This window comes from Diprion similis, chromosome 5, assembly GCF_021155765.1.
Source record: "Diprion similis isolate iyDipSimi1 chromosome 5, iyDipSimi1.1, whole genome shotgun sequence".
NCBI classification, from domain to species: domain Eukaryota; kingdom Metazoa; phylum Arthropoda; class Insecta; order Hymenoptera; family Diprionidae; genus Diprion; species Diprion similis.
The window spans coordinates 6,469,609-6,494,299 of NC_060109.1; the positions used below are offsets into that span (position 1 = coordinate 6,469,609).

A 24,691-nucleotide genomic window follows, 5' to 3' on the forward strand; every position below is an offset into this window, starting at 1 on the left:
TTAATACGAACTTGGTCAGAGCATTCTTGCAATTGTCACGGAAGAGTTGGATTTGGAGCTCTGTAGGTGACTTGCACTTTTTTAATTTACTCTTCGTGGCAAAGGCAATCTCAATATGACTCCTGTTCAGAAGATAGGAATCCTTCTTAAGATCGACGGATGACCACATGAGTTCGGGCTTGACGAAGCGTCTCATTACCGTTTGTACCACAGACGTCAAAGCTGAATAAAGAAAAGGTGCAAGTGGCCAATCCGATTGAAACTGTCTCAAAAATGGTTCCATGCGGAGTGCAGCAATGGTCTGGAAAAAAGCAATCTTTGCACCAAGCAAGTTATCCTTAAAGTGATCTTCAACAGTCTTGAAACCTGCATGTGGGCTTGGTTCTCGTCTCATCCATAGTTTTGAAATATGTCTTTTGGAAGGGAAGCATATCAAGAGCTTTATTTTCGAGCCACCGCACAGCACAAGACTTTAAGGGAAAGGGACTTTAAGGTTGGAGTTGGTAATAGACGTGTACAGTGCCCGACTGGCTGGAACTTCCTTGAAGTGATTATGTAAAGCACGCAAGAATGGAACTATCTCCCATGAAGTTTCAACCATGGCAGATTTGAATGCGCCGTGAACTACGTGAAGACCACAAGAGCCAATATCCAGCAGTTCAGAATCAGCTGCATTATCCTTTAGGAAGATCTTCAACTCTTTCAGTGATGAAAAATTTACATTTGGGCCATCCATTGACACCTGAAACAGCTTTTTCAAAACAACACTGGGAAGGCGATCCTTGAAAGCATTCAACAAATGAACAACTGTAGCTCTGCCCAAAAAAGCAGATGTGTAATATCGTTTGCATACTTGATCCGAATTTACGTCTCAGTACCAAACTTGAAAGTCCATTTGATTTTTTTACACACTTTATTTAATGATTCATCAAAACTGACAACAATACGCGAAGCCTTAGCGATATCATCATCTAACTCACGTTTGAAGTGAGGTGCTAGACCGTATTGCACAATGTAGGCAATTTTGTCTTTCTGCAACTGCATCCTGGCGGCTTTGCTACTGTCATTGAACATCACTGAAAAACGATTCACGTCACTGGCAGCAACACGCGCAGATTTTTGTGTAACAATGAATTGCAGGCACCACATTATTTCGGCCTTCGTCAAGTCATCGTGCAGCAACATCTTCTTCAGTTTTCTTGGACTGTCTTGTTTCGCCACTGATGCAGCGACACCCCCGTTTTCGCACGCAGGAATAATGGTGACATCGTGGTGCGGTGTACGTATTTCACTCCCGGGCATTGTAGGTGCTATATGATGCGAAGGGCCTGCCTGAGTAGTACTGGAGGGAAAAAAAAACTTGCAGATCTATTGTTCTTTTCATAGCAGCAGCTTTCTGAATATGCTTTTTGCATTTCGGCATATGACTAACAAGAGCCGATCTTCCCATTGAGCGTGTATTTATAAGAGTTCCAAGGCACAAAGAACATTTAGCATTATAACAGTCTTTCCTCGGGGCTCGTAATAACCAATCCTTGAATTCTGGTTCCGAAAGCCAGTTGTCTTGAAATGATATCGGCATGGTCCATCAGAAGACACAATATAACCTGCATTGTGAGAAAAAGTATGATAGCAGTATAATATGATGAGACGATACAGGTCTCCTCAATTCGATCAATCTTTTTTGCTTTTAAAGAAATTAAACTAAATCAATTTCTGAAGGACAAAGTTTTTCGTCGAGTCCAGGCCATTGTAGAAATTGTTTATTTAAAGCAATGAAAATATATTGCGACGTTTCGATCGAGTTGCAGTCGATCATCTTCAGGCTACTATATATAATCAAAAGAGAACAAAAATTGTTTGACAATGTTTCTTTCTTTACCTTAGTACTCAATAAATTCTAAATACTGAATCTTTATGGAAAAGACAACAACAAAACTATATGTTGTCTGCCATGTGTTTGTCTAGGTTATGTTTGGTTATTCTATACATTATGAAGAGATTCGGTCCGGATTTGCAAGGTTTTTTTTTTATACAGAGTAATAGGCTATTTTTACAGAAAAATGATTTATAGATACCGGTTGCATGACTAGACAGGAGATGCAAATCGATTACTTACAATTAGTGACTATCCTACCAGGCATGATGTTGACATTTCGCCGGTTGGGGAGGAAGTGAGGAAAATCGATTGATCACAAATAATCGATGCTGATTCGTCAGTCAATATACGGTTTTGAGAACACAAGATGGATGCATTTTATGCATTTTATGAAACAGTTATATGATATCAATGTATAGATGACTAAGGTTTTGGATGTCTGTCCTTTTGTTAACTGCATTGTTGTTGTTTCTACTGATGTGAAACATCTATTTTATACATCGTTTGTACCAGTTATTTTCAGTCGCAATTACTGTTGTGTTCTCAAAATCAAAATTATGTCCTGAATCTAGACTGTGTGAAGCTAAAGCGCAGCTGTCAAAATCATGGTTTTTAATTTTTGAGCGGTGGCCTGAAATTCTATTTTTTAAATTTTGTGATGATTGTCCTATGTATATCTTATGACAATCTTTACATTCCATGCGATAAACTGTATTGATTTTTTGTTATGTAGGAGTTTTTGTTTTTGAATTTGTAAAAAGGTTGTGTGTGTTGTTAATGATTTTAAAAGCGACATCAAGATTTTCTTCTTTTAGTATGTTTTTGATTTTCATTGATAAACCCTGAATATATGGAATGGAAACTGTTTTTTTATCTGTTGTTTTTTCTATGCTCTTATTCCAGTCAATAGTGTTAAAGTGTCTGTGAATTCTTTCTTGTTTAATCTTGTTTATAAGTGTTGGTGGAAAGTTATTTTGGATTAAGGTGTTTTCTGTTAGTTTTAAATGTTTTTTGTAAAACTTTGGATTTGAAATGTGTAGGCGACGATCAAACAGTCCTATTGCTGTTGATATTTTGTGTTGTATGGGGTGTTTAGAATGAAAATTAATATATCTGCCTGACCATGTATCTTTATGAAACCAATCGAGTATGATTCCATTGTTCGTGTTTATTAACGTCGTGTCTAGGAAATTGATCTTATTATTCTTTTCTTCTTCATATGTGAATTGAATTTTTGGGTGAAAACTGTTGAATTTGTTAAGTAGTGTGGTAATCTGGTCCTGTCGTACAGCTGTTATTATGTCGTCTACATATCTGTAGTAAAATGGTAATTTAAAAGGAAAGTTGTTTATAATTTTGTTTTCCAGATGTTCTAAGACTAAATTAGCAACCACGGGATTCATGGGTGAGCCCATGGCTACCCCAAAAATTTGTTTGAAGAATTGATTGTTGTGTATAAAGTAGCATGAATCCAAGATCAATTTGGTAGCTTCGATAAACTCCTTTTTGTTAATGTTAGTGTATTTCTTAATCTCAGGCCATTTTTTAGTTATTATAGACATTACCAGTTTAGTCGGGACGTTTGTAAACAATGATATTATATCTAATGAAATAAGCACGTGATCTGTTGGCACAATTTTTCCCTTAATGCTATTGACAAAAGACCAGGTGTCTTTTACATGATATTGAGAGTTGCGAATAATGTTGTAAAGTATTGAACCACAAAATTTGGATAGTTTGTACGTTGGAGCATTTATGTTTGATACGATCGGTCTTAAAGGTACGTCTGTCTTGTGAATCTTTGGCTGGAAATATATCTTAGGTGGTAATGAATTGTGTATCTTCAAGTTTTTAGCTGTTTGTGAGTCAATGAACTTTTTTTGTTGCCATAGATTGATTGTGTCATTGATTTGTTTTTCAATTTTTTTTGTAGGATCTTTGTTTAGAGTTTGATACGTGTCCTTATCATACAATACATTATTACTTTTGTCAGTATAATCATTTTGATTCATTATAACCGTTACATTGCCCTTGTCAGCTTTGGTGACGATCAAATCATTGTGTTGTTTTAGATATTCGTTAGCTTTTTTAAATTCTTTGATTTCTAGATCATCTTTCTTGTTGTTTTTAGATGCCATTTTGTTATTAATGAGACACGCGACATTGGATCGTATTTTGTCCTTAACCATTGTGTTTTTTCCCAGAATTGCCGTTTCAATACTTGCTATGATTTCATCGACTGATAAATCATGCTTTTTACATGGAAGGCCATGTTTTGGACCAAAAGCTAAGGATTGTTTGACATCATGAGGGATTTGTGTGCCTGTAAGATTAACAACCCAGTTTTCAGGAATCTTTGGTTGTGGTAATTGCTGTTTTTTCAGAATATTCAATTTTGCCATGTTCTGTGCTTTTATGATGTCAAATAATCTTTTGGCCTTTGCGTCATCAAGTGTGTATTTTTTTTATTCAAACTCTGTGTGTTTATTTGGTAAAAAAGAAACTATTTTTTGATTTAATAGAGATTCAAGTTTTCTGACAGTGCGGTAGCAGTTGCTGATTTCACACGATAAGGCTGTCCGTTGTAGGTTGTGTAATGCATTAGTGAAGCTCTTATTACTAGATAAGTGATTTACTGACTTTATGTTAATTTTCAGAAATTTAGGGATGATTAGCAATTGCCTACATTTTAAAAGAAATTGTTTTCTGTTTTTTGCCTTAGCCAGTTTTTCTCTGTCACGCCAAATCCTCTTCGTCGATGTGTGTGTGTGTATGTGTGTTGATGTGTGCGGGTTGCGATTCCCCCGGTGTAGCGCTGGCATTGTGGAGAGAGAACGTCCACGGAATACATTAGGCTGCATAGGCTGCATCGGGCTCAACTACACTAGCCTCGCACTTGACTCACGCGCTCGGTCCCATCCGCGCTGTGATTGGTGGACTTCAAACGGCTCTAACTCAAAAACCGTTGCTTTGAAAAAAAATTGTCAAGAGTAATTTAAATCTTATTTCTTTGCAAAGAATCCGTCAGTGCCCGGTGGTCCCCGGGTACTGGGTCACCCTGTATATAGAAAAAAAAAGAAAAACGCGACCCTTCTTGGACCAGATATCATTGAGTTAACACAGCTAAATATTTTTTGACCTATTAACTTTTCAATCAGATCATCTGTAGTGTTTAAATAACTTATTTAGTTGACTTTACCAGAAAGAATTTATTATGTTATCTACAGTAGCATCATTTTCACAAAATAACGATCGAAAAAAAATTTGTCATCCAGCTAAATGGATTCGGTTGTAGTTGTTTAACAACTTTTTTTTCTCCGAGTATAAAAGCCGGAAAACATATGCTTGAGCATGCTCGAACACGCGCGGGTTTCGCAAACTGCAACGAGCAACAATGTATATTTTAGGATTTGAGGATTTAAATAAATTAAGTTAGTTTTTCGATAATTAAAGGTTCAAATGACTGAGGTTCGGATAATCGAGGTTCTATTGTAAATAAAGGGCACTTGATCTGATATTTAACAAAGAATATTGATATTCTTAGAATATAAAATTTGAACTGCTATTCCTACATTTTTTTTTTTTTTTTTATTAGAATTAAGATATTATAGTAGGACATGATTTTTCGCATCCATCAGTGAATGCTTCATTGCAAGAGGGGGTTGAATACCTACCTGAGAAGAATATCCCCCTACCAAAGAGTGAAGACAAAAAAAAAAGAAAGACAGAACTTTCTTCCCTGCAATAGCGTATTATGATCGGAACCACAGTAGCTCACGACAGCTGAAACGGTATAAACAAACAAGACTAGACGGGACGATCCCCACTCTGCTCTCGCCACACAATGACAGTTTCACACCTACGTGAAGTTGGCCCTCCACTTTCGAAAAATCATTGTTTCGAATATTGTTCCAAATTGTTCTAGGTTTGTTCTACATTTTTCCATAACTTTATATTGTGTGACGTGGCGGGTCTACCAGCCCGTCACCGACCCGCACCTCCACTCCCAGGCGGCCGCGTCGAGCGCTCTTAAAGAGCAAGGGAGAGTCCTGCCGTGCCGCCAATGAACAACCAGAGTTAGCTTTAAGATTTATGTATTGTTGCTAATGCTTTTTGTTACTCCCCCAGCCCATTCTCTGAGGTGACCGCCACTGCCGCCGCCAATGCCGACGCCATCCAACGACCACCCTGCGCTGCCGTCGCGGGAAACTCGGAGGGACCACAGGACGACCGGCGTGGAGTTCGAAGCCCCGGACCCAGTAGTCGCGCTGTTGCTTGCTCGGACCTCGATGCCGCCAAGGACATACTGCTGCTGCCGCCCAGGGGTCGAGTTGCCTCCACCTGAGCCTCCGATAAGACCGGCCTTGCCACCCGGCACCCACAAACAACCGGACTCAGTCTCCCCCTGGGCTCGCCGATGCCGAGAGGACATTTCCGCCTTCGCCAGACCACCCTCGCAACCTGCAACACAGCGCGGCGAACAGACCAGCTGCCTAGGCTCCCGCCGGTCTCTCGCTGAACTACCTATCATCCCCTCCCGTAGCGCCACCGCGGGATCGCGATCGCCGAGGGCCGGCGGCCACCTCACTCTCCCTTGCGCCTCATTGTGATTAACATTGAATGTAACGTAGAGAAACCGAGTGTTCGTTTGTCCCAAGTATTCTCGCCGAGAAATTGAGTAGACATGTTTGTGCCAATTTTGCATCGTACCGCTGTGCCGAGTAACTGCCGCCCGACTGTTGTTTTGGAAAGACGCTGTGTGCTGTAGAAAGGTAGGCTGCCGTTGCCCCGAGTCTCGCTGGCTGTAGATTCGCAACGGCCTCAGGCCATCTTTCGCTAGTAACAGGTTGCCGGCCGGCTTTGGTCGGCCATTTTGTATGAAAGCCCGCGAGTCTCGTGGTAGCTAAGCTTTTCTATTCGAATATATTGTTGATCTTGTTTGCTATTCTTATTTTATATTTACTATTAAATGCTCTGGTTGTTCATTCGGTAATTTTATGCCGTCTTATTGTATCGCATAATTTGTAATAGATCGTGTACCGTACCGCTTCCCGGCCGCGTACCAAGTACGTGAGTGTGTGAGAGAGAGAGAATCTGTGAGTGAGTGTGTGCGCCCGTGCCGTCGTTGCCGAGCGTAACTACCACCGTCAAGCAGCGACAGGCGACCGTGCCGATATTATAGAAAAAGCGAAGAAGGATTATCTTGTATTTGTGCAACTGTTAGATTGTTAGCAAGTTTCTTTTTGGAATTGTTCTGCCTTGTTTTGAGTTTTGAAATTGTTAACGAATTCGCTCCACAACGATTCTGTACTTGCATGAGTTATCGAACTGTTACTGATTTTACGTCGCTTATTATTCGCCTAGTCGGTCGCTTGCCGCTCGTCGCTTCTAGCTATTACTGCTTGATTTTTGCCGTGTTATATTGAATTGTTCGATTTTTGTTGCTGTGTTATATTTCATTTTGTTTTATTTTTATTTATTTTTGAATTGTATCGAAGTGCCTTGCCGTAACGGCGTTGTTTGTTAATAAATGCTGGTAATTACATCTATAATCATTCGATTATCAACTATACTATTTCACCTTCGCGCCCACGTTCCCCTCACCACTAGCTAGTCGGCTGTTTTTTTTTGCTTGCCCCTGCTATAGCTTTGCTTTGAGATTTGGTTGTGTGAGTTTGGTTCGCCGTTCGAGTCGGCGAACGAATGCTACAGGACGGTAAATTTCGAATCTGGTAAGAGTATAGTCTCTTACGGCTCTCTCGAGCCTGGCGCCCAACACCTGCTCTGCAGTGCCGTCAATTTTTATTTTTCCATCTTTCTATTGCCGTGTTGGTCAACGCCATTTTTGTAAACGAGCCTCTGTGCCGACCCTGCTTTCCCCCGGGTGAAGTAAAAAGCCCGTTACAATTGATATCTCACAGAACACAACTAGAAAATGCAAAAAACCGTTTTTTGACCGAGCCCCCCACTTTTAAAAAATCAAACTTTTTTTTGTTTTTCCAGTTTGTTCTAGTTGTTCTAAACATTGTTCCAAAATGGTAAAGTCGTAAGTCCAACAGTGGGCCCGCCATAGGGAAAAAAGGATTTTTGACTGGCCCTTCACTTTTTGAAAATCCGACTTTTTTTGATTGTTCTATATTGTTCTAGCCGTATCAAACATTGTTCCAAAAGCACGATGTAGTAAGTCGAAACATGGGCTTGTGAAATTCAAAAAACGAGGTTTTCGGTTGCCTACATTTTCGAAAGTCAACTTTTCAACGTGTTACAAGCTGTTCTGATCGTATCAAATATTGTTCTAAAAGTACGACGTGGTGAGTCGTTGTTTAGGACTGCAATGGTTACTTAAATTATAAGGATTAGACGAACGAACGTTTCGGTATGAAGGGCAGTGACTTATGAGTTATTCTAAACAGAACTCTTATTTAACAATTAACAGAAAGGGACGGATGCCCCAAAGACGAGAGACTAGCATCTTAGCATTTGTAAGAACTGTATCTTCAAATGTTTTGCGGGGTCTGCACCTTATGTGCCAGTCACTTGGGCAAAGACAGTTGAACAAAGTACAGCCCAGAGAGAATTTCCAGAAATTTGGGAAATTGCTTTCCCTTTCTTGCAAGAGGCGTCCTTACTTCAGGTGATGCTTCAGTTGAACACGAATGGCCAAACAACTAGAGTACACTCATTAAAAAGGTCATCAACTCAGAACTTCCATTCAGAACTTAATCATTATATATTTCAAACGAACATTTACTGAACTGTATCACCATATTCAATTTCAGAATTTATGCAAAAAATAATTACTTTAAACAAGAGTGGAATGGCAACCCTAGGAATTTCGAAGTATAAATTCTTAAGACCTCAGCGACCACGAACTTTAAACAGCGACAGTTGTAACATTGGCTCGTAAAATATAAAATACGGGATTTCCGGTCACATACGTTTTCGAAAATCAACTTTTTAACGTGTTCCAAGTTGTTCCAGGCAGTCAACAATATCGCTGTATGATCTTAGAAACAGCTTGATAACATTTTTTTGAATGAGACGGTCTTACATACGAATAATAAGCGTGAAATATTTTGCCATCCCATTTGATTCCAACGCTTGCTTCAGCCAGAAAAAATTTGGCTTTTCATTTTTGAGTCGCTATATCTTTATTTCTCTTTATCAAAAATAACCCCAAATCGGAACAGTAGTCTTAGTCAACGCAGTAGTGTCAGATTGGTTTCGGCGTCTTTTATTTTTTTTCCTTATTTCGTTGCGTTCAATACAATGCAGTACGGAGCACCACAATGGTAACCGCTCTTTGCGTTATCCAGAGCAGACGACGTGGACGTAGCGGATTTCCTGCTCCTTTCCTTTTTATTTTCATTTTTCTATGTAATTTCTGCATTTTCCTAATGCATTTAATTTCCGTACTTTATTGGAATTTTCGGTAAGTTTTTGAATCTAATTTTATTCCTTAATTATTCTATCATATTCTAAAAATTTTCGGATTTTGAGAATTGTGTGAATTTTTGAAATTTTTTCATTACGTATATGCACGGAGTGCTTGGGCTCTGTTACGACTTCAGCCCAGAACCTCTTGGCTGCTAGTACCCGCTGTCAGTTTCAGCTACATGAGCCTTACACACTTGGTGTGGAAGACGTCACTTATAACGGGAGTAGTTTTCATCAGGTCATCTCCCTCGCGTGACCAATTTAATAAAAGATAAAGGAAAAACAGGAGTAGTTTTCGTCAGGTTATCCCTGTGACAGGAAAATAAAACCCTTCCTCGGCGTCAAAACTCGAATTGACTCCTCGAGAACTCGATCAACCCCGAACCTCTATAATCGACACTAACCCTATTAGACTAAATATGACGCTCTACGAGGAAAGACTCACATTGTACATAACATAAGCACTTCTGTCGTACACGTTGTCGCAGATCGGCAACTAAGCGAAGACGCTAGATCGACGCAAGCCGGCTGCGCATAATTTACACCTTTACCTGTGAGTAGTCCTCGAGGAGTCTTTGCCTCGCTCAGTTGATTTCGACATACTATATACATAATTGTTCTGTGGAATCGTTTTGACCGTCTGTCGTCGATCAATTGGGATATTTCATCCGGTTTTGTCAAGTAGTGAGTAAATAAATTTATATACCTCCGCCTATACGCTTTTCTATGGTCTTGCAATTGCTTTTGATCCTCCACGTATCCTCCCTATGTTGTCTCTTCCATTTCAATAATCGAGCTAGTCGAGTTCTTTGTTTAATTATTTATTCATAAATGTCCGTATTTTGAAAGGAAATCTAGGTATTAGTTCCTCAAACTAATTGGCGCCCAACAAATTTATATATCCAATTAATTGATTAGCCTAGAGCCCTGTCAGCCGACGGATCACGGCCGCGGCAGGTGGTGTGTATTTTGTTTAATATTCATCAAATTGTCTTTGTCAAAAAAATACACCGTCTCATCCCCCTCGCGTGACCAATTTGATAAAAGATGAAGGAAAACGGGAGTAGTCTTCGTCAGGTCATCCCTCTCGCGTGACCAAAATTTCACCTTACACTTTACACATCGTTTGCGTATCACATCACTGTGCATCACAATTCCTGACAGAATGTATCGTCTTCCTTGTAGCTCTATCGTTCCGGGAAACTCATCCACCGAAAGCTCGTTATTTAACATGTATTCACGCTCTATAAATAATTGTGATCCATAGGTAACTGCTGCTTCGCATATTCGTCCACAACATGAATTTGACTCCGTGCCTTGCAATAATGCTTTTGCTAATTTCGCAAAACCATCCTCCTCCAACCCGTTGAAATCTAGAGGCGCTATTATTTTTTTCCCCATATCGCGAGAAGATTTGCACGTTTTACATTCTACCACTTTCGTTTAACTGCAATCAGAATCAGACAAAAACACATATTCACAGATATTAGCAATGTTCGAGAGTGCATCTACTTTGATCACACGAGGTGTTCTTTGGGGTTGAACAAAGCATTCTATCTGCCTTAAAATGTGAGCTCTCATTTTATACACCTCAGTAGGTCCGCTTGTCAAAAAAGGCCTTAACAAAATTCGAAGCATCGCTTTTAGCAGCATTGATAACCTCACGAAATCGATCATTTCTGCATGCTGATGCCATAAATTTTCATTATACTATCGAATCCACATGTATTCAGCACGATTATTTTTAAATTCTTGTCCGGTATCATGGGACACGAATTTCCATCCCGCAACAAGCCGATGCTCAGCCGTTTTTTATTTAATCCAGATACACCCCAATCCGGGCGTGGATCAAGGTAAGTTCTTTTTATTTTTTTCGGCTCGTTTCTATTTCACCAATTTTGCTCCACAGCCAATTCACAAATCTTCGAATCTTCAGTTGCATCCATACTTGACCTTGAAATTATTGAGTCCGAGATTGTATCCACTAAGTCAGCTGTAGTCGCTGCAAGATCTCTATTTGCATTTGGCTCATTAGTGTAATCAATAAAAATCTTACTGCCAGTTTGAATTTCGGATTGATGAGTTTTTAAACTGGACTGACTGTCAGCTTCCTCATTCGTGTCGGGGTATTTGTTGTCGTCATTGCTTACGGTAGTACGTGAACTGTCTACATAAAATAAATGAGTGTTAACATTTTCTGGTCTTCGTACATTATCCGCAGCAACGGCCAGTTTTGCCCTTCCAGAAAATGATCATATATGTGCGTCAAAAATTTGTCAATACGCATAGGGCGATTGTTATTTCTGAGCAGGCGATGCTTCAAATCGTTAAATTCTACCTCTACTGCCGATGAGCTGGCGTTTATTTCTCCATAATGAAATTTGGAAATCATTACTCCCATATAAACCGGGAAATATGGGAGCATATATTTAATTTTCTGTGCCAGTGCTGGACAATAGTACGGGTTTATATCAACCCCGACTGGCGCTGTGCGCGTAGTATCCATGCAGTCTTGGAAAAATTGATGAGCCCATGTATCAATGGCAAAAGCGTTCGTTGGCCAGTTCTCAGTTTTATCATTGTTTTGCTCTTGACCATTTTTTGATTTGACCGTTTCGTCAGTGTAAAGTTCGCTCAAATCTGGCATTGATTTAATCAGCTTAGTCAAAGAAACCCGAGCTTTCTCAGCCAGACTGACAGAGCCATCTTCAGTTTGTCCAGTTCCTCGGCTGGAGCATAGGACAATCGTTAACTCGATAGTGCTTTTGAAATGATCAAACTCTACTTCTTTGGTTCACGAAACACATTACCATGATGTAAAAAGTTTTAACACCGTGCAACGGTGAAGCAAATAATTTCCAGCGAGTCACGAAAGCAACATAATGCGAAATGTCTAATCTTACAAAGCAAGCAGGTAGACTTTCTGCAGCTGCATCATTAAGAACCCCCAAGCATTTGGACAAATAATCACGTTGATCCTTGCAATCGCCAAAAGCTCTTACTATTGAACCCATCAGGGCTTTATCGAAATCGCAAACGACTTCACGCGGACGTGAAAAGTTGGCTTTGTGCGTACTACCAATTCTTAAAATCTCGAAAAGCCAATACTGTATCGCATTGGTATTCTGCGCAGCACTTAACATTTGAAAGACTGGCATTTTTGAAGTCCCAGTGTCGCAAACAATTTGGTAGAGGTAAATGTAGGCAAACAACTCAGAGTTTGGTTGTTTAAGTTTTTTAATGAGTGAACCAGTAGCATCTACGAAAACAAGATGAGAATGCGTTAAATCTATCGCTATTTGTTCCCGCGTCCAATAGTGTACAAACAATGGGTCAAGTCCAATTCCGTGAATGGTTCCCGCGTGTTGTTCGTATTTCATTTTATAAATACTGTCCAATGGATTTAGGCCTTGGGTTATCCCGAGCATCTTATCTTTTCTCTCTTGTTTTGCTTTACGCAAAGTATTTATATGAGGTAAGTGAGGTGGTTTATCATCGCCAAACTCCATAACTCGATCGGCTTCATTTCACCGCCAAATACACGGCAACTGATTGCCCTCCGCTAGAATTTTGAACACTTCTATCCTCCGTTGGCCTTTAAGTTGCCTCTTTTTCTTATGCTCCATAATTGGATCGAAGTTTTGCACAGAACATTCCATGACCACGGCAGAATTCGGCATTGGTTTGTTTATTACACACCTGAAAACTGACAGCCACATTCCTTGCATAACCCTATCACAGTTATATACATGCCAGTCCCAGACTGTTTGCATCGCTTAAAAGAAATCGCACAAGGCAGTTTCGTTTCATCATGAAACGCTTTATTCAGTTGATCCGTCCTGATTTTACGCTTCAACGTACCGTACTTCCTTGAACGACGCAAACTATTCGAATAAATAACCTCCTCTGGATCCATAGTCACCCATGTCTTATGGGAAAACTCAATTTTAAATTCTAATAATTTTTCGAGGCTAGTATTGCTATAATCCAAAGAAATATCTTGTTTCGAATCTACAAAGAAGCCGCTGGTCGAAATGCCATGAAATTGCAAAATCTTAGACAGTACATTGTATCGGTTGTTTTGGATCATGACATGTATGTATTTGGGTTTAATTGCATTATTGAGTAGATCGCTGACGGTTTGATAAATATTTGAACTTGGTGGAGCAGGCTTTCCATATTCATCGACTACGTCTTTGAAATCTAGAGACAGAATCACATTCAAAAGATTTTCGACATAGTTCGCCATCTTGTAATTAATTCGTATGCATATATACGCAAGGTTATACAATACAAAAAATTTAAATATAGATACACAATAACGCAGTTGGCAGGATTATTGATGAATTACGAATACTACATGTGAGGACTCAATCACTCAAGCGTCGTAAGGAGCAGAATACAAAAGATGTTGCTTGGATGCGTTTGTCAGTGGTCGAGATGGTGAGCTTGGCGCTGCTAGCATATAATTGAACGTGAAGTAAGCCCACTACTCTGCAATCTCTCCCCACTACCCGACCGCAGAACCCAGCACAAGCGCCAGACAAGAATTCGCCCCCACTACCGCACCTCTTCCACTACACGAAAACAGAATCCAGCGCCACGCTTCATCGAGCAGGCAGTTGATTGCAACTTTGTTCGTCGCTGTTTAACGCGCTCACTGCGATTTGATATGAATGCAAGAAAGTAATATTTTGAGAGGGTATTTGCTTTTTCTAAGCTGAATATAATGCCTCATTTTTTAATTTTGCTGACAAAACTATCCGATTGATTAAATTCGAGCTTTACACATACCGGGACTATCTCTAGAAACTAAACAGGAACTGCGCATGCGCGAATTTAAATCCGCCGTCCGTGCAGTCTGGCCACTCCGAGACCCTGCTGTCAAACTCTGTTTCTGTCGGCGATGTAGTTCACATGCATTTTTGAGGTTAGAATATCAAGTCACTGAGATAGTCACTCGGAAAGGCTTGGGAAGCATTTGTTATTGAGAATTGATTGTTCAAAGAACGGTGGGAATTTAATGCTGATGCTCTTTGAAAATTCGTCCTATTCGATTGAAACAAGAAATCTGTTCAAATGTTGGGTGCTTGGAAGAAACGAAGCAGGTAGGTGGGGACAATTTATTCAATCATTTTCATTACTTCATACATTAAGAATAACAATGAAATTTTTTTCTTTCAACAGAAAATACAGCCAAAATAATAGCATCTCTGCTGTTCGCTGATGTCTTCTCTTCCCATCATTCAATTCATGACACATGCAGAGATCATCGGCCACTTTTGTTGGTTGGAAAAGGAAGTTGTAGATCTTACGGTTTCTTTTAATTTCAAATCTAATCTAAAAAAATCTAATCCGAAGAGTAAAACTCAGAAAAATTCTGTGACACAAGTTAAAAATCAACATTTTCAAAATGTGCCTCAGTGTCACAATTAACTTTAAGGATAATCATGTTTTAGAGTAATGTTCAGAACATTCATATGAAAATATTGACTTATCGGGTTCAACATTGTACCCCTTGTTCCTTTGAAACAAATGAATATCTAATTTTCACTGAAGTTCATGAAAATATTTACTTAAACCTAAATCCAATACAATATCTTGTTCATAGTGCTCCGAACATCATGCAGTAACATGAATATCCGGAAGGAATCCCTCTGTCGCAGAAACCGTTATAAGGTTCTTTGTTTTTAACTTGTGCCACTAGATAACTTTTGCATTGCAGATTCCATTTCCAATCTTAGGATGAGATTTTTTGTTTCGAACAGTGTTAACATGGGATGCAGAATTAATTGTAATAAATGGAGATTCACAAACTCTCAGTTTCAATGAAGGACCATTGTAAGAGTATAAAATTGAATCTGGTTTCAAGCTTTCAATAAGTTACCGGATGACTCCCTGATGAAGATTCATCATCAAAAAGTCAGCCAGCAAGTAAGTCCTATTGTAGACAAAGTGATCATTTGTAACGTGTACTAGTAAGTGAATGCATTCCTTAGACCTTACCGGGGTTGAACGAGGCTCAAGCACGGATGATAGCTGCAACTAGCTAGTCAGATGATACTGTCGATTAATATTGACTTTAGAGACATTTTCAACTGAAGTTATCCAACATTTTTAGATTGAGATTGGTTCAGTTTACACATCAAAATTCATCCTTGGAATCTGATTTAACACTTGAAACACTATTCATTTGAATTGAATACCAAGAGAGTGAAAAATAAAATATCAAAACTGCCGAAAATAAAATTTGAAAAATAATGCGGGCCAATAATACTGCTTGGATTACAATGGTGCACGGAATGATTGCTCTGTAAAATTAGTTAGCAGCAATTGTTGAATAACCAACTTATTACTATTGGCTCGATAGATCTAAAATAATGGAATATTCAAACACCATGATCTGTAGCGTGTCGTGCTCTTCAATTTTGCCACGACTGATGTTCAGAAGGTGGCGATGACCAGAAGAAATTCCTTCGGATACCTGTTGTCTAATGGAACAACGGAACAACCAGGTTCGATGGTTGGAACGATGGCACCAATCGAGAAACTAGGGTCCTAGCCACCAAAACGTTTTGACCATCAGGTAAGGTATGATTTTCATCATATTATCCAAACTTGAAACTTTAAGTATGTCAGAACAAACGAATTTTATCATTGATTACATGTGAAAATATTGTAATATGCAAATATCATAGTATTAGAAATTTACTCACACGCTTCGACGCCTGACAACTTTAGTCTCGCTTCGATGATGTTTGTTTCCCACCTGAAAATATTAAAAGATATTATTATCAGACAAGAGCTTCTAATTTTTTGGATACCACTAATTTTCAATAAATTGCGACAGAAAAACGAATTGCTACTTTTTGTACTCCTAAGCTTTGTGTTTCAAGATACACTATTTCTTTTATTCCTTGTTACTGATTTTATTTAAATATTTCATGTTCATCGGCACTGATTACTGGCTTCCGGAGCACTGCACTGTAACAACTCTACTCTGGAGCAATCTTCTACTGGGTTTCAACAATCCATTCATTTTTAATTTCATGTAAATAAAGAATCTGTTTAAAATAAACAATATTTTTACTTACCTGCCTCAGTTTGCCTAGACTCCCACTCGTTGATAACGTTCCACATTTAATTTCAGATTTCTTCTTTCAATAAATAACTGATCCAATTTCTGTAGCTTTTGATATTTGTTTCTCCATTGACGCCTTTATTGTGTCGATTAAATATCTTCTAATATCAACTACGGTATTGCTGAATGACACTTTTCTTAGAAAATTCACGATCAGTAGGAATAAATATTAACATAACCTCAATACGCTACTTTACGCGCGAGAAATTCAGAGCCTTGTCACATTTCGTGTACGTTGGTCGCCTTGGTTAGCTGACGAAAATTACTCCGCGGGGCAATTTCGCTGACCAATGAAATTGAATCATTTGGCGCATGCGCAGTTTCTGTTGAGTTTCTAGAGATGGTCCCGGTATATTATTTGTGTATTTAGACAATTACACAATTTTTTCAATAATTTTCTTGCAACAGGACGCCTGCTACCCGAAATATGTACATTGAAATGTCATCGACCAGATAGTTACCTTAGTAAAAACTCTCAAATAAGACATTATTTTCAGCTCAAAAAGAAAATCCCCCCTTAATGTAAGACAAATCATGAAGTTATGTATTCCGTACATGTATACGTATTTAACTGTATAACAGAACTGCATTATTAAACCTTCTGTACTTAGCAAACATATAAAATTGCAGAGATCACAAAATGGCAGATTATATTGGAGGAGGTGTAATGACGGTGATTGCTCTTCAAAATATGACTATTGCATTAAAACATATCAGATTCTCAGAAGACAATATTTTCAAAGAATCGCCTAAGTTCGGAGTTACCTCGATTTGAGGTAATGAATTATCGTATGAGGTGTGGTGAATTATATTCGATTTGCAGGAAATACGAAAAACGAATTTGAATGGTCAGATCTGGAATTACACTTAAAATAATAATGAACGACACACATGTGTAAGAGGTGAATTTTTATGAGTTGAAGGAAAATTAAGTTGAATTAAGAAGAATACTTCGTATGAAACGAGATAAATCGGAATAATAAAATACTGACTGGGATTAGAGTGAATTAAATTAAAAAATTAACTTCAATTTAAAAAATTACTTCGAATGCAGATCATAAAGTTACAATAACCGGAAATATTAAAATTAAATAGAAGTAATCGGATATGAACTTAAATTGGAATAAATTATTATACCATTACAGAAATTTGCAATAAGTGAATTTGAAGAAATTATATTGAATTAAAAAACTTATTTTGAATGAGAGAATACTAATTCGGATTACAGGCATTAATTCACATGCATCCAACCCAAAAAATTATTGTTCAAAAAAATCTTGAGTTGTTTCCCCCTTGATTCCGCTGAATAAACGAGGGTGATTAGCCCTAAGATGTCATTTTGGCCAGGAATATCTGTGAAACATGGAAAAGCAGCCTTCAAAAATGATGACAATTTTTTATTCGACTGTCGCACGGAATACGGGTGACTATGTGGATCCATAAATACATAATTGATTCTGATAATTTTAGTCATCCCAAAAGGTACGTTAAAGCATAAAATGTGGAGGCATCAGCTATGTAATTCTGTCGTCATAATAGGTTTAATCAGTTAAAACTGCAAAAGAGTTTTCAGTAGATATTAAATACCCTTTGAGAACAACGCTTATTACAACTAAAAAAACTAAAACACGTTGAAAAGTGACATTTCAAAAACGTAGACAACTGCAAACGCTAAATTTCGAATTTTATATTGTAACGTGGCATTTTTTTTTTGTGATGCTCGTTACCAGTAGCTCCCCGAACCTTAGGTGGGACTCTAACAAGGGATTTCGCGACAAGAATGATTATCTAAAGAGCGCCAGGACAAGGGTCACGCATCCGAAACTCTGAGAGAGGACACTTTACAGGCTAGCGAGTTAAGTATTACAGGTTCTTTTGTTTATTTTTTTTTTTCGAGCATATACGACACCAAACAGGGAAATGGACGACGAATCCGACCACCTCGAGACCGTCACGACGGAGGACCTCGACGGAGGGTGCATCACGAGCGGAGGGTCTCACACGAGGCTACGGAGGGAGCGCCAACGTAGAGCTCTGCCCCGAGGGAAACCGAGACGGACGAGATTCCCGCTGTTGGCCAGCGAACCGTAGCCTACCTTCCTTGCGACACACCATCCCGTCGACAACCGCACAATCCACACGTCATTGGCGACGGCGGAGAACCTGGGAGACGGACGGCCAATCAGCGACCCGCGACAGCGGAAACCTACGTTAGCGATAAGCTAGATTTAAGAATTGCGTAACCGACCACCCAATGGAATGCGAGGAATTTCGAAAACGAGGAGGCTAAGCTGGAATTCCGGCTCCGCGTGGCGGAAGCCCGACACTTACGTCCTGGTGCTGAATCTAGCGAAGGCTGCGAAAATTTTGTGAAGATAGTTTTTTTGGGTTATTGAGAGAGTTGAGCGATTGGTGTTAAAATTTTGGGATTCGCGGAAGACGGGACCATTGTCCAATTATCGTGACGGAGATTTTTCTGGTCTGGATTCATTGCGGTAAGCGCTATCGCTTCTTTGCGGACAAATTTCGACAACGGTTTAGGTCGGCGCACCGGGTAACGGTTGGCCATGTTTAATTGCGTCAAACAATACTCGAAATTCGTTTGCCGATTTCCTTGGTTGGTGGCCGGAGCTTGATTTTGTTTTTTTGCGATAACGTATCGAGTCAATTTTGGCTATTGTACATGTTGAGTAGAGTCATTCGTTTCGTTATTTGCGAGCAGCCCAAATTCCGCTGCACAGGGTCAAGTCGCGTTCGCGTGTTCAGAAAGTGTCACCTCTCGTGTAGGTCGCGTATCGCTAAGTGTGAGCGCTCTGTTTGGCTGGGTTATTATTTCTAGTTTCCTTGTTTGATTTGTTTCGGAAGATAGTGAAGTTTCGGATGCGTCGCGATTAATCGCTTCTATTTAAGTTGTTAAGGTAGTTCTATCGGTACACGTATGAGCCAAAAGTTTAGCCCGCTCCGTGTAGTTACATCCTATTTCTAGATTTCGCGGTAGGGCAAAAACTTTGAACAGAGACTGTACGCCTCTACACGGAACTGTTATATATGAACGAGCTCTCACACGTAAACACATAGCGGCACTGAACGTGGCAACAGCGCGATTCCCAACTTTTGTCAACATTTAAACAGTTCCATAAAATTGATAAAAAATGTCAGATAGAGCACGACTAAAGGGTCGTTTTATCAAGAAAAAAGTGCGTGATAAACAAGTGAAAGCCGTGGCGGCTATGCGTGAAGCGCATCTTTCGAAAAACGTGCCAAGATCCCCGCCTAACCTCAAATTTTCGTTCGACGGTAGACGTATTGTCGACATGCAATACCTTTCGGAACATTTGAAATGCATCAAATGCAAAAAAGATATTTTTTTGAGGAATACGGTAGAGGAATCGCGAATGGGTTTGAACTGTATTCTAAATATTTCCTGCGAAGAGTGTTCAACGTTGACACGAGTGCACACCGGAAAAATGCATGGCACAGGAGAAAATAAAAATCGAGCCGACGTCAATACGAAAGCTGTGTTGGGTAAGTAAATTATTCTTATAAATTATAGAATGGTTTTTGATAATTAAAAATGAGTTAACTAGAGCCTAAATATCTTTAATATTTTTTCAGGTGCTGTCCACTCCGGCATTGGGGAAACAGCTTTGAACAAGCTATTGGCCTGTTTGAATGTTCCTCCGATATCAGCAAACCTGTACAAGAGATATGAACGGGAAATCGGGCCAGCTATAGAAGCTGCTGCAAAAGACTCATGTCGAGAAGCTGCGAAGGAAGAAAAACAATTAGTCATAGCTAATGTCAACAAGTTATGTCAGGAGATGTAAGTTTCATATTTTCTCCTTAGCGTAGTAAAGCTTTGTAACAAAAGCATTTGCTACGGTGAGTACAAAATATTGAGAAGACATTCTTCGCAGAATGAGTGATGATCATGAAACTAGGTACTGCGGAGAAGAGAAATTACAAAATTTCCTGCTGCGGTTGAGAACATGATCCACTGTGGTACAGTTTACTCTGTATTTACAACAGTTTTTTTAAAAAATGTCTGAAATAGACAATTTTATGTACTTTAAAAAAAACTCAACGGTGGATCAAAGTTAATTATTTCCCTTGATGCTATAGATAGTTTTTTAATTTCCCTCGCAGTGCACAATTTCATTGTCGTTGCTCTTGTTTTTGTTTTCTTTCAGATTGTTGAACGATACAGTGCCTTGACACCAATTATTGGAAAGCAAAAGCTGGAACAATAAGATTAATCGTGTAAATTAATAATTAGATTTTCATAGCATTTTACAGCTATTTTTATAGGAATTTTGTATATAAATAATTGTAACATACGATTTATTTTAAGACGTTTTTCACCTAGTACTCGTATTTTTATGAATTCTAATTTTTCAAGTTTTATTACTTGTATTTTTATCAATTACAGTTGATGTCAAGAAATAAACTGGAACATTCGGCAAATTTTGTGTTTTATAGTCTTTCATGCATCCTACAGATTTTCTCTTTCTCTATTTTCTCTACCGTAATTAGGCCAAAAGATGTAGTCCAAGACATCTTCCCTTTCATGGAGTCTCTGAGAGTTTCAACGAATGTCGACGTTCAGCACCCTGAAGGTACAGAGGATGCCTTGGACCAAAGAAAAATATTCGATGCAGCCGTTGGAAATATCGTCAACATCATCGTATCATATGATATGGGTTGGAGCAAACGAGGCAACGGACGGAGCTATAATAGCTTAAATGGTTATGGTACCATAATCGGATTCCTAAGTGGGAAAGTTTTAGATTTTGCAGCGCGTAATAGGAAATGCAAACGTTGCAGCACTGGTCATGATAAATCCGACCATGATTGCCGACAAAACTTTTCTGGTAGTGCTAAGGCGATGGAGCCTGATGTAGGAGCAACTCTAGTCAATGACAGTACGATTCTCAAAGAAATTGGATTAAACGTCAAAGTGCTCATCGGTGACGAGGATAGTTCAACAATCGCTGCAGTACGACAAGGCAATCCTGAGTCGGTTCACAAATTGACAGATGCAAATCATCTGAGAAAAAACTTTATGAGCGCATTATACGATTTGAGGAAAAATTTCAAAGAAATGAGGGATAAGAAAGTTATTCCCCATTTGAAGAAATGTTTCTCTTACGCTTTGGCTCAAAATAAAGGGGACAGCGCCAACCTAGCCAAAAGTCTTCGCAATATTCCGGAGCATTTCTTCGGTCGCCATGAAAACTGTGGAACGTGGTGCAAACAGCCGCACAAAATAGTGCTACAAAACGTACAACTGCACGCAAAATTGTCGGAAATATTCGAGAAATATGCGGGCAACGCTGCTAAATTTTCGATTGTCGCATCCAGTCAGCCTAACGAAAGTTTTAACAACATGATGGCTCACAAAACACCGAAAAACGGTTGTTATAGTCAAAGCGAAGCAGCGGATTATAGATTAGCCAGCACCGTGTGCACGAAAAACGAAGGAGAAATGTTTGTTTTGAACGTCAATTCAAAATATTTGAATCTTTCTCCTGGAAAATATACCGAATCTTTTACTAAGAAGTTGGACCAAAAGAGAAAAAAGAGAGCGATAAAGGCGAAATTGCCTTCAAGTAAAGCACGTCGAAATTTACTCACTCAAACGAAAGAAACTTGTAGAAAATCAATGAAGAAGTCTGAAGGAACACAATACGAGAGAAATTGTGGTATGGATATCGACGTGCAAAATTCTACAAGTATTAATGTACCACTGAGAAATACTGCTGAAGATTTACCCGATGTTTTTTTATCTTCGGACGACTGCAACATCATTTATTTCGATCTCGAAACGTCTGGATTGTCGAAAACATCAGAAATCTTACAAATTGCAGCAAAATTTGAAGATCGAAAATTCAGTGTATACGTCAATCCATCGAAAGCTATCGATTCTACTGCGTCCAGAATTACAGGATTAAAGTTCGTTAAAGGAAATCTGTATTTCAACGGCAAAAAAGTCCCGTCGATGTCACCACGGGACGCCCTAGAATCATTTCAAGAATTTATCGACTTCTCGTCTAAACCTTGCATTCTTGTAGCTCATAATGTTTCGTTTGATTCTGCTCACTTGCTTCGGTATATCATTCAAAATGGAATGATTCTAAATTTCCAAAAGATCGCAGGATTTTCAGACAGCTTGGCGATTTTGCGAAAAGTTTTACCCGAAAGAAAAAAAGAAAATGGAATGTTTAAACTGGAGACGCTGGCACGTGATTTTTTAAAATTGACAATGACTGACGAATTTCACGAAGCATTATTTGATGTTGATATATTAGAGAAATTGTGCCATCTGCTTGTCGAGAAAGAAGATTTTTGTTTGCACTGTAAACCATATAAAAACTCGGTGTTAATGAAAATTTGTACACCGTCTTTGAAAAATTTGAAAGGCGTAGTTTCGGACGCAATTATCAAAAGAATAGCAAGCGCTGGGTTCGATTTCGAAATTCTGACAACAGTTTACGCGACAGGAGGAGAAGCTGCAATTAGGGAATTATTGACCAAAGAAACGACGGAAAAAAAACCACGCGTTACCAAAATGAAGAAAATTATCGACAATATAATATCGCACCTGCAAAGTAGGTCTTAACTTCAAACTCTCAAGCATATCGAAATATATTGAGTTTTCGTTATTTCATGTTGTTTTTATGTATTATCTTCATTAATACTTTGTTTTTCTATAATAAAAGTTTATATTTCATTATTACATTATAATGTAAATTAAAATAATTAAATATGAATAAATATTTTCCAATCATTCAGACAAAAAAAAACATTCCTTCCTTCACCTTGCTAGAAACAGAAAATTTGGGCTCTATCGATTCAAATTTCGCGCGCATCTTGGCCAGCTGTCGCCTCGCATCGTTGCCGCGTCAACACAATCACTCCCCTGCACGTTCAGTGTCGAGCGCAAATTCTTACTTTCGAAAGACTATAAATCGGAAACTAGATGGTCAAAAATTTTCATTTTTTTTTAAAGCATCTATATATAGTCAAGAATAATATGTTATTTTTTCAAAAAATCGGTAAGATCCGTTCTCTTGTTATAATTACTTATGTAACTGTAGTTGGAGTCTCTCACGTGTTAAGTATAGGAAACGTGCCCCAGAAACATGATTTTTGATAGCGTTTATCTAACAAACTAGATGGTGAATCACTTCAAAAATTTGACCATTTCTTTATGACTGTATCTTCTACGTCATATTAAAATTTCAAGTGATTCGTAAGATTTTGGAAAAACGATAGAACTTCCTTAAGTAAGAATTACTGTCGAGTACTTGTAGGGTATGTTTTGCGATTAGCGCGATAATTCTGTTAGGGTTTGGCGAATAGCGCCGATATTCATAATTAAGGGAAGGACGATCACGAGTAGCGTGTTCGTATCGTTGTCAATTTTCTGTATTTTAATTTTTGTTTTGTTGATCCCGTTGAGACGAGGAACGCGACTAGCGCACGTAGATTTAAGGTTTAGTTAAGATTTGATTTTCTTTCTATTTTGTTTGTGGAATCGCGGGAGGCGAATTGAGTATCTGTTTCTTTTTCCTTTTGTTTTGTATCGCTTCGAATTTTTTTTTGAATATATTATTGTTAACGATTTGCGCGATGCGAACTGTGTATGTATGTATGTATGCGAAATGTGTATGTGACTATGTATGTGCGAAGGTACGGATATAGGTAATAGGCCCGAACAGAGCGAAGTCCGAAACACAATAGACAGCTTAGGAAAAGGCGAGCGAGCAAAAGGAAGATTAGTGCGTGTAAGATCGCGAATGTGAGGAGTCGAAAAGTAGAGCGCGCGCGATAAATAATAGATAATTAATTTAAGCTTTAAATTCGTTAATTGTAATTTGTAATTGGTTTTTCGTGCCGAGGTGAACCTCGACACGCCGTTTGCGATTTCTGTTGTGCTGTTCTGTATGTCAATTAAATAGTTCAATAATTAAATCAATTGCCGGCATAATTCGAAATCCTGATAACTTTCTCGCTTATTTGAACCTCTCCGATTCCGCATTATACCGTTTAATTTAACAATCAGAAGTGGGATGATCAACGCGCTTACCGGAGAAAAGAGAATAGCTCATTCGAAAACGAGAACCGATAACGTAAAAGACGGTTAAATTTCAAAACGTGGCCTAACGGCCGGTGCGCGAAAAATGGCCGACAAATATGGCAGGACAATTGAGTGCGTGGATGAACAGTATGTG

At 38.8% G+C, this 24,691-nt stretch overlaps 3 protein-coding genes across 3 annotated transcripts; 2 read left to right on the forward strand and 1 right to left on the reverse strand.

Moving 5' to 3' along the window:
• Positions 1-2,192: 2,192 nt before the first annotated feature.
• LOC124406248 lies at positions 2,193-4,281 on the reverse strand. The gene is made up of 3 exons (XM_046881600.1): positions 2,997-4,281; positions 2,390-2,588; positions 2,193-2,208 (listed from the first exon to the last, which is right to left on the reverse strand). Exons 1-3 carry the CDS (start codon positions 4,279-4,281, stop codon positions 2,193-2,195), a joined length of 1,500 nt encoding a protein of 499 aa, XP_046737556.1.
• Positions 4,282-19,609: 15,328 nt separating this feature from the next.
• LOC124406399 lies at positions 19,610-20,284 on the forward strand. Its single transcript, XM_046881808.1, has 2 exons — positions 19,610-19,982; positions 20,073-20,284. Exons 1-2 carry the CDS (start codon positions 19,610-19,612, stop codon positions 20,282-20,284), a joined length of 585 nt encoding a protein of 194 aa, XP_046737764.1.
• Positions 20,285-20,889: 605 nt separating this feature from the next.
• On the forward strand, positions 20,890-24,262 carry LOC124406249. Its single transcript, XM_046881601.1, has 2 exons — positions 20,890-23,065; positions 24,162-24,262. The coding sequence occupies exons 1-2, from the start codon at positions 20,890-20,892 to the stop codon at positions 24,260-24,262; spliced, it is 2,277 nt and encodes a 758-aa protein (XP_046737557.1).
• The last annotated feature ends 429 nt before the right edge of the window (positions 24,263-24,691 follow it).

Excerpts from the sequence above, each read along its gene's own strand:
- LOC124406248 (XM_046881600.1), bottom strand. The coding sequence starts at position 4,281 with ATGGCAAAATTGAATATTCTGAAAAAACAGCAATTACCACAACCAAAG. Across the intron at positions 2,589-2,996 it reads TCATAAAGATACATGGTCAG|TTTATCGCATGGAATGTAAA; the intron begins GCAGATATATTA and ends AAATCAATACAG.
- LOC124406399 (XM_046881808.1), top strand. The coding sequence starts at position 19,610 with ATGTCAGATAGAGCACGACTAAAGGGTCGTTTTATCAAGAAAAAAGTG. Across the intron at positions 19,983-20,072 it reads CAATACGAAAGCTGTGTTGG|GTGCTGTCCACTCCGGCATT; the intron begins GTAAGTAAATTA and ends ATATTTTTTCAG.
- LOC124406249 (XM_046881601.1), top strand. The coding sequence starts at position 20,890 with ATGTCAAGAAATAAACTGGAACATTCGGCAAATTTTGTGTTTTATAGT. Across the intron at positions 23,066-24,161 it reads TATAATATCGCACCTGCAAA|GTAATAGGCCCGAACAGAGC; the intron begins GTAGGTCTTAAC and ends GTACGGATATAG.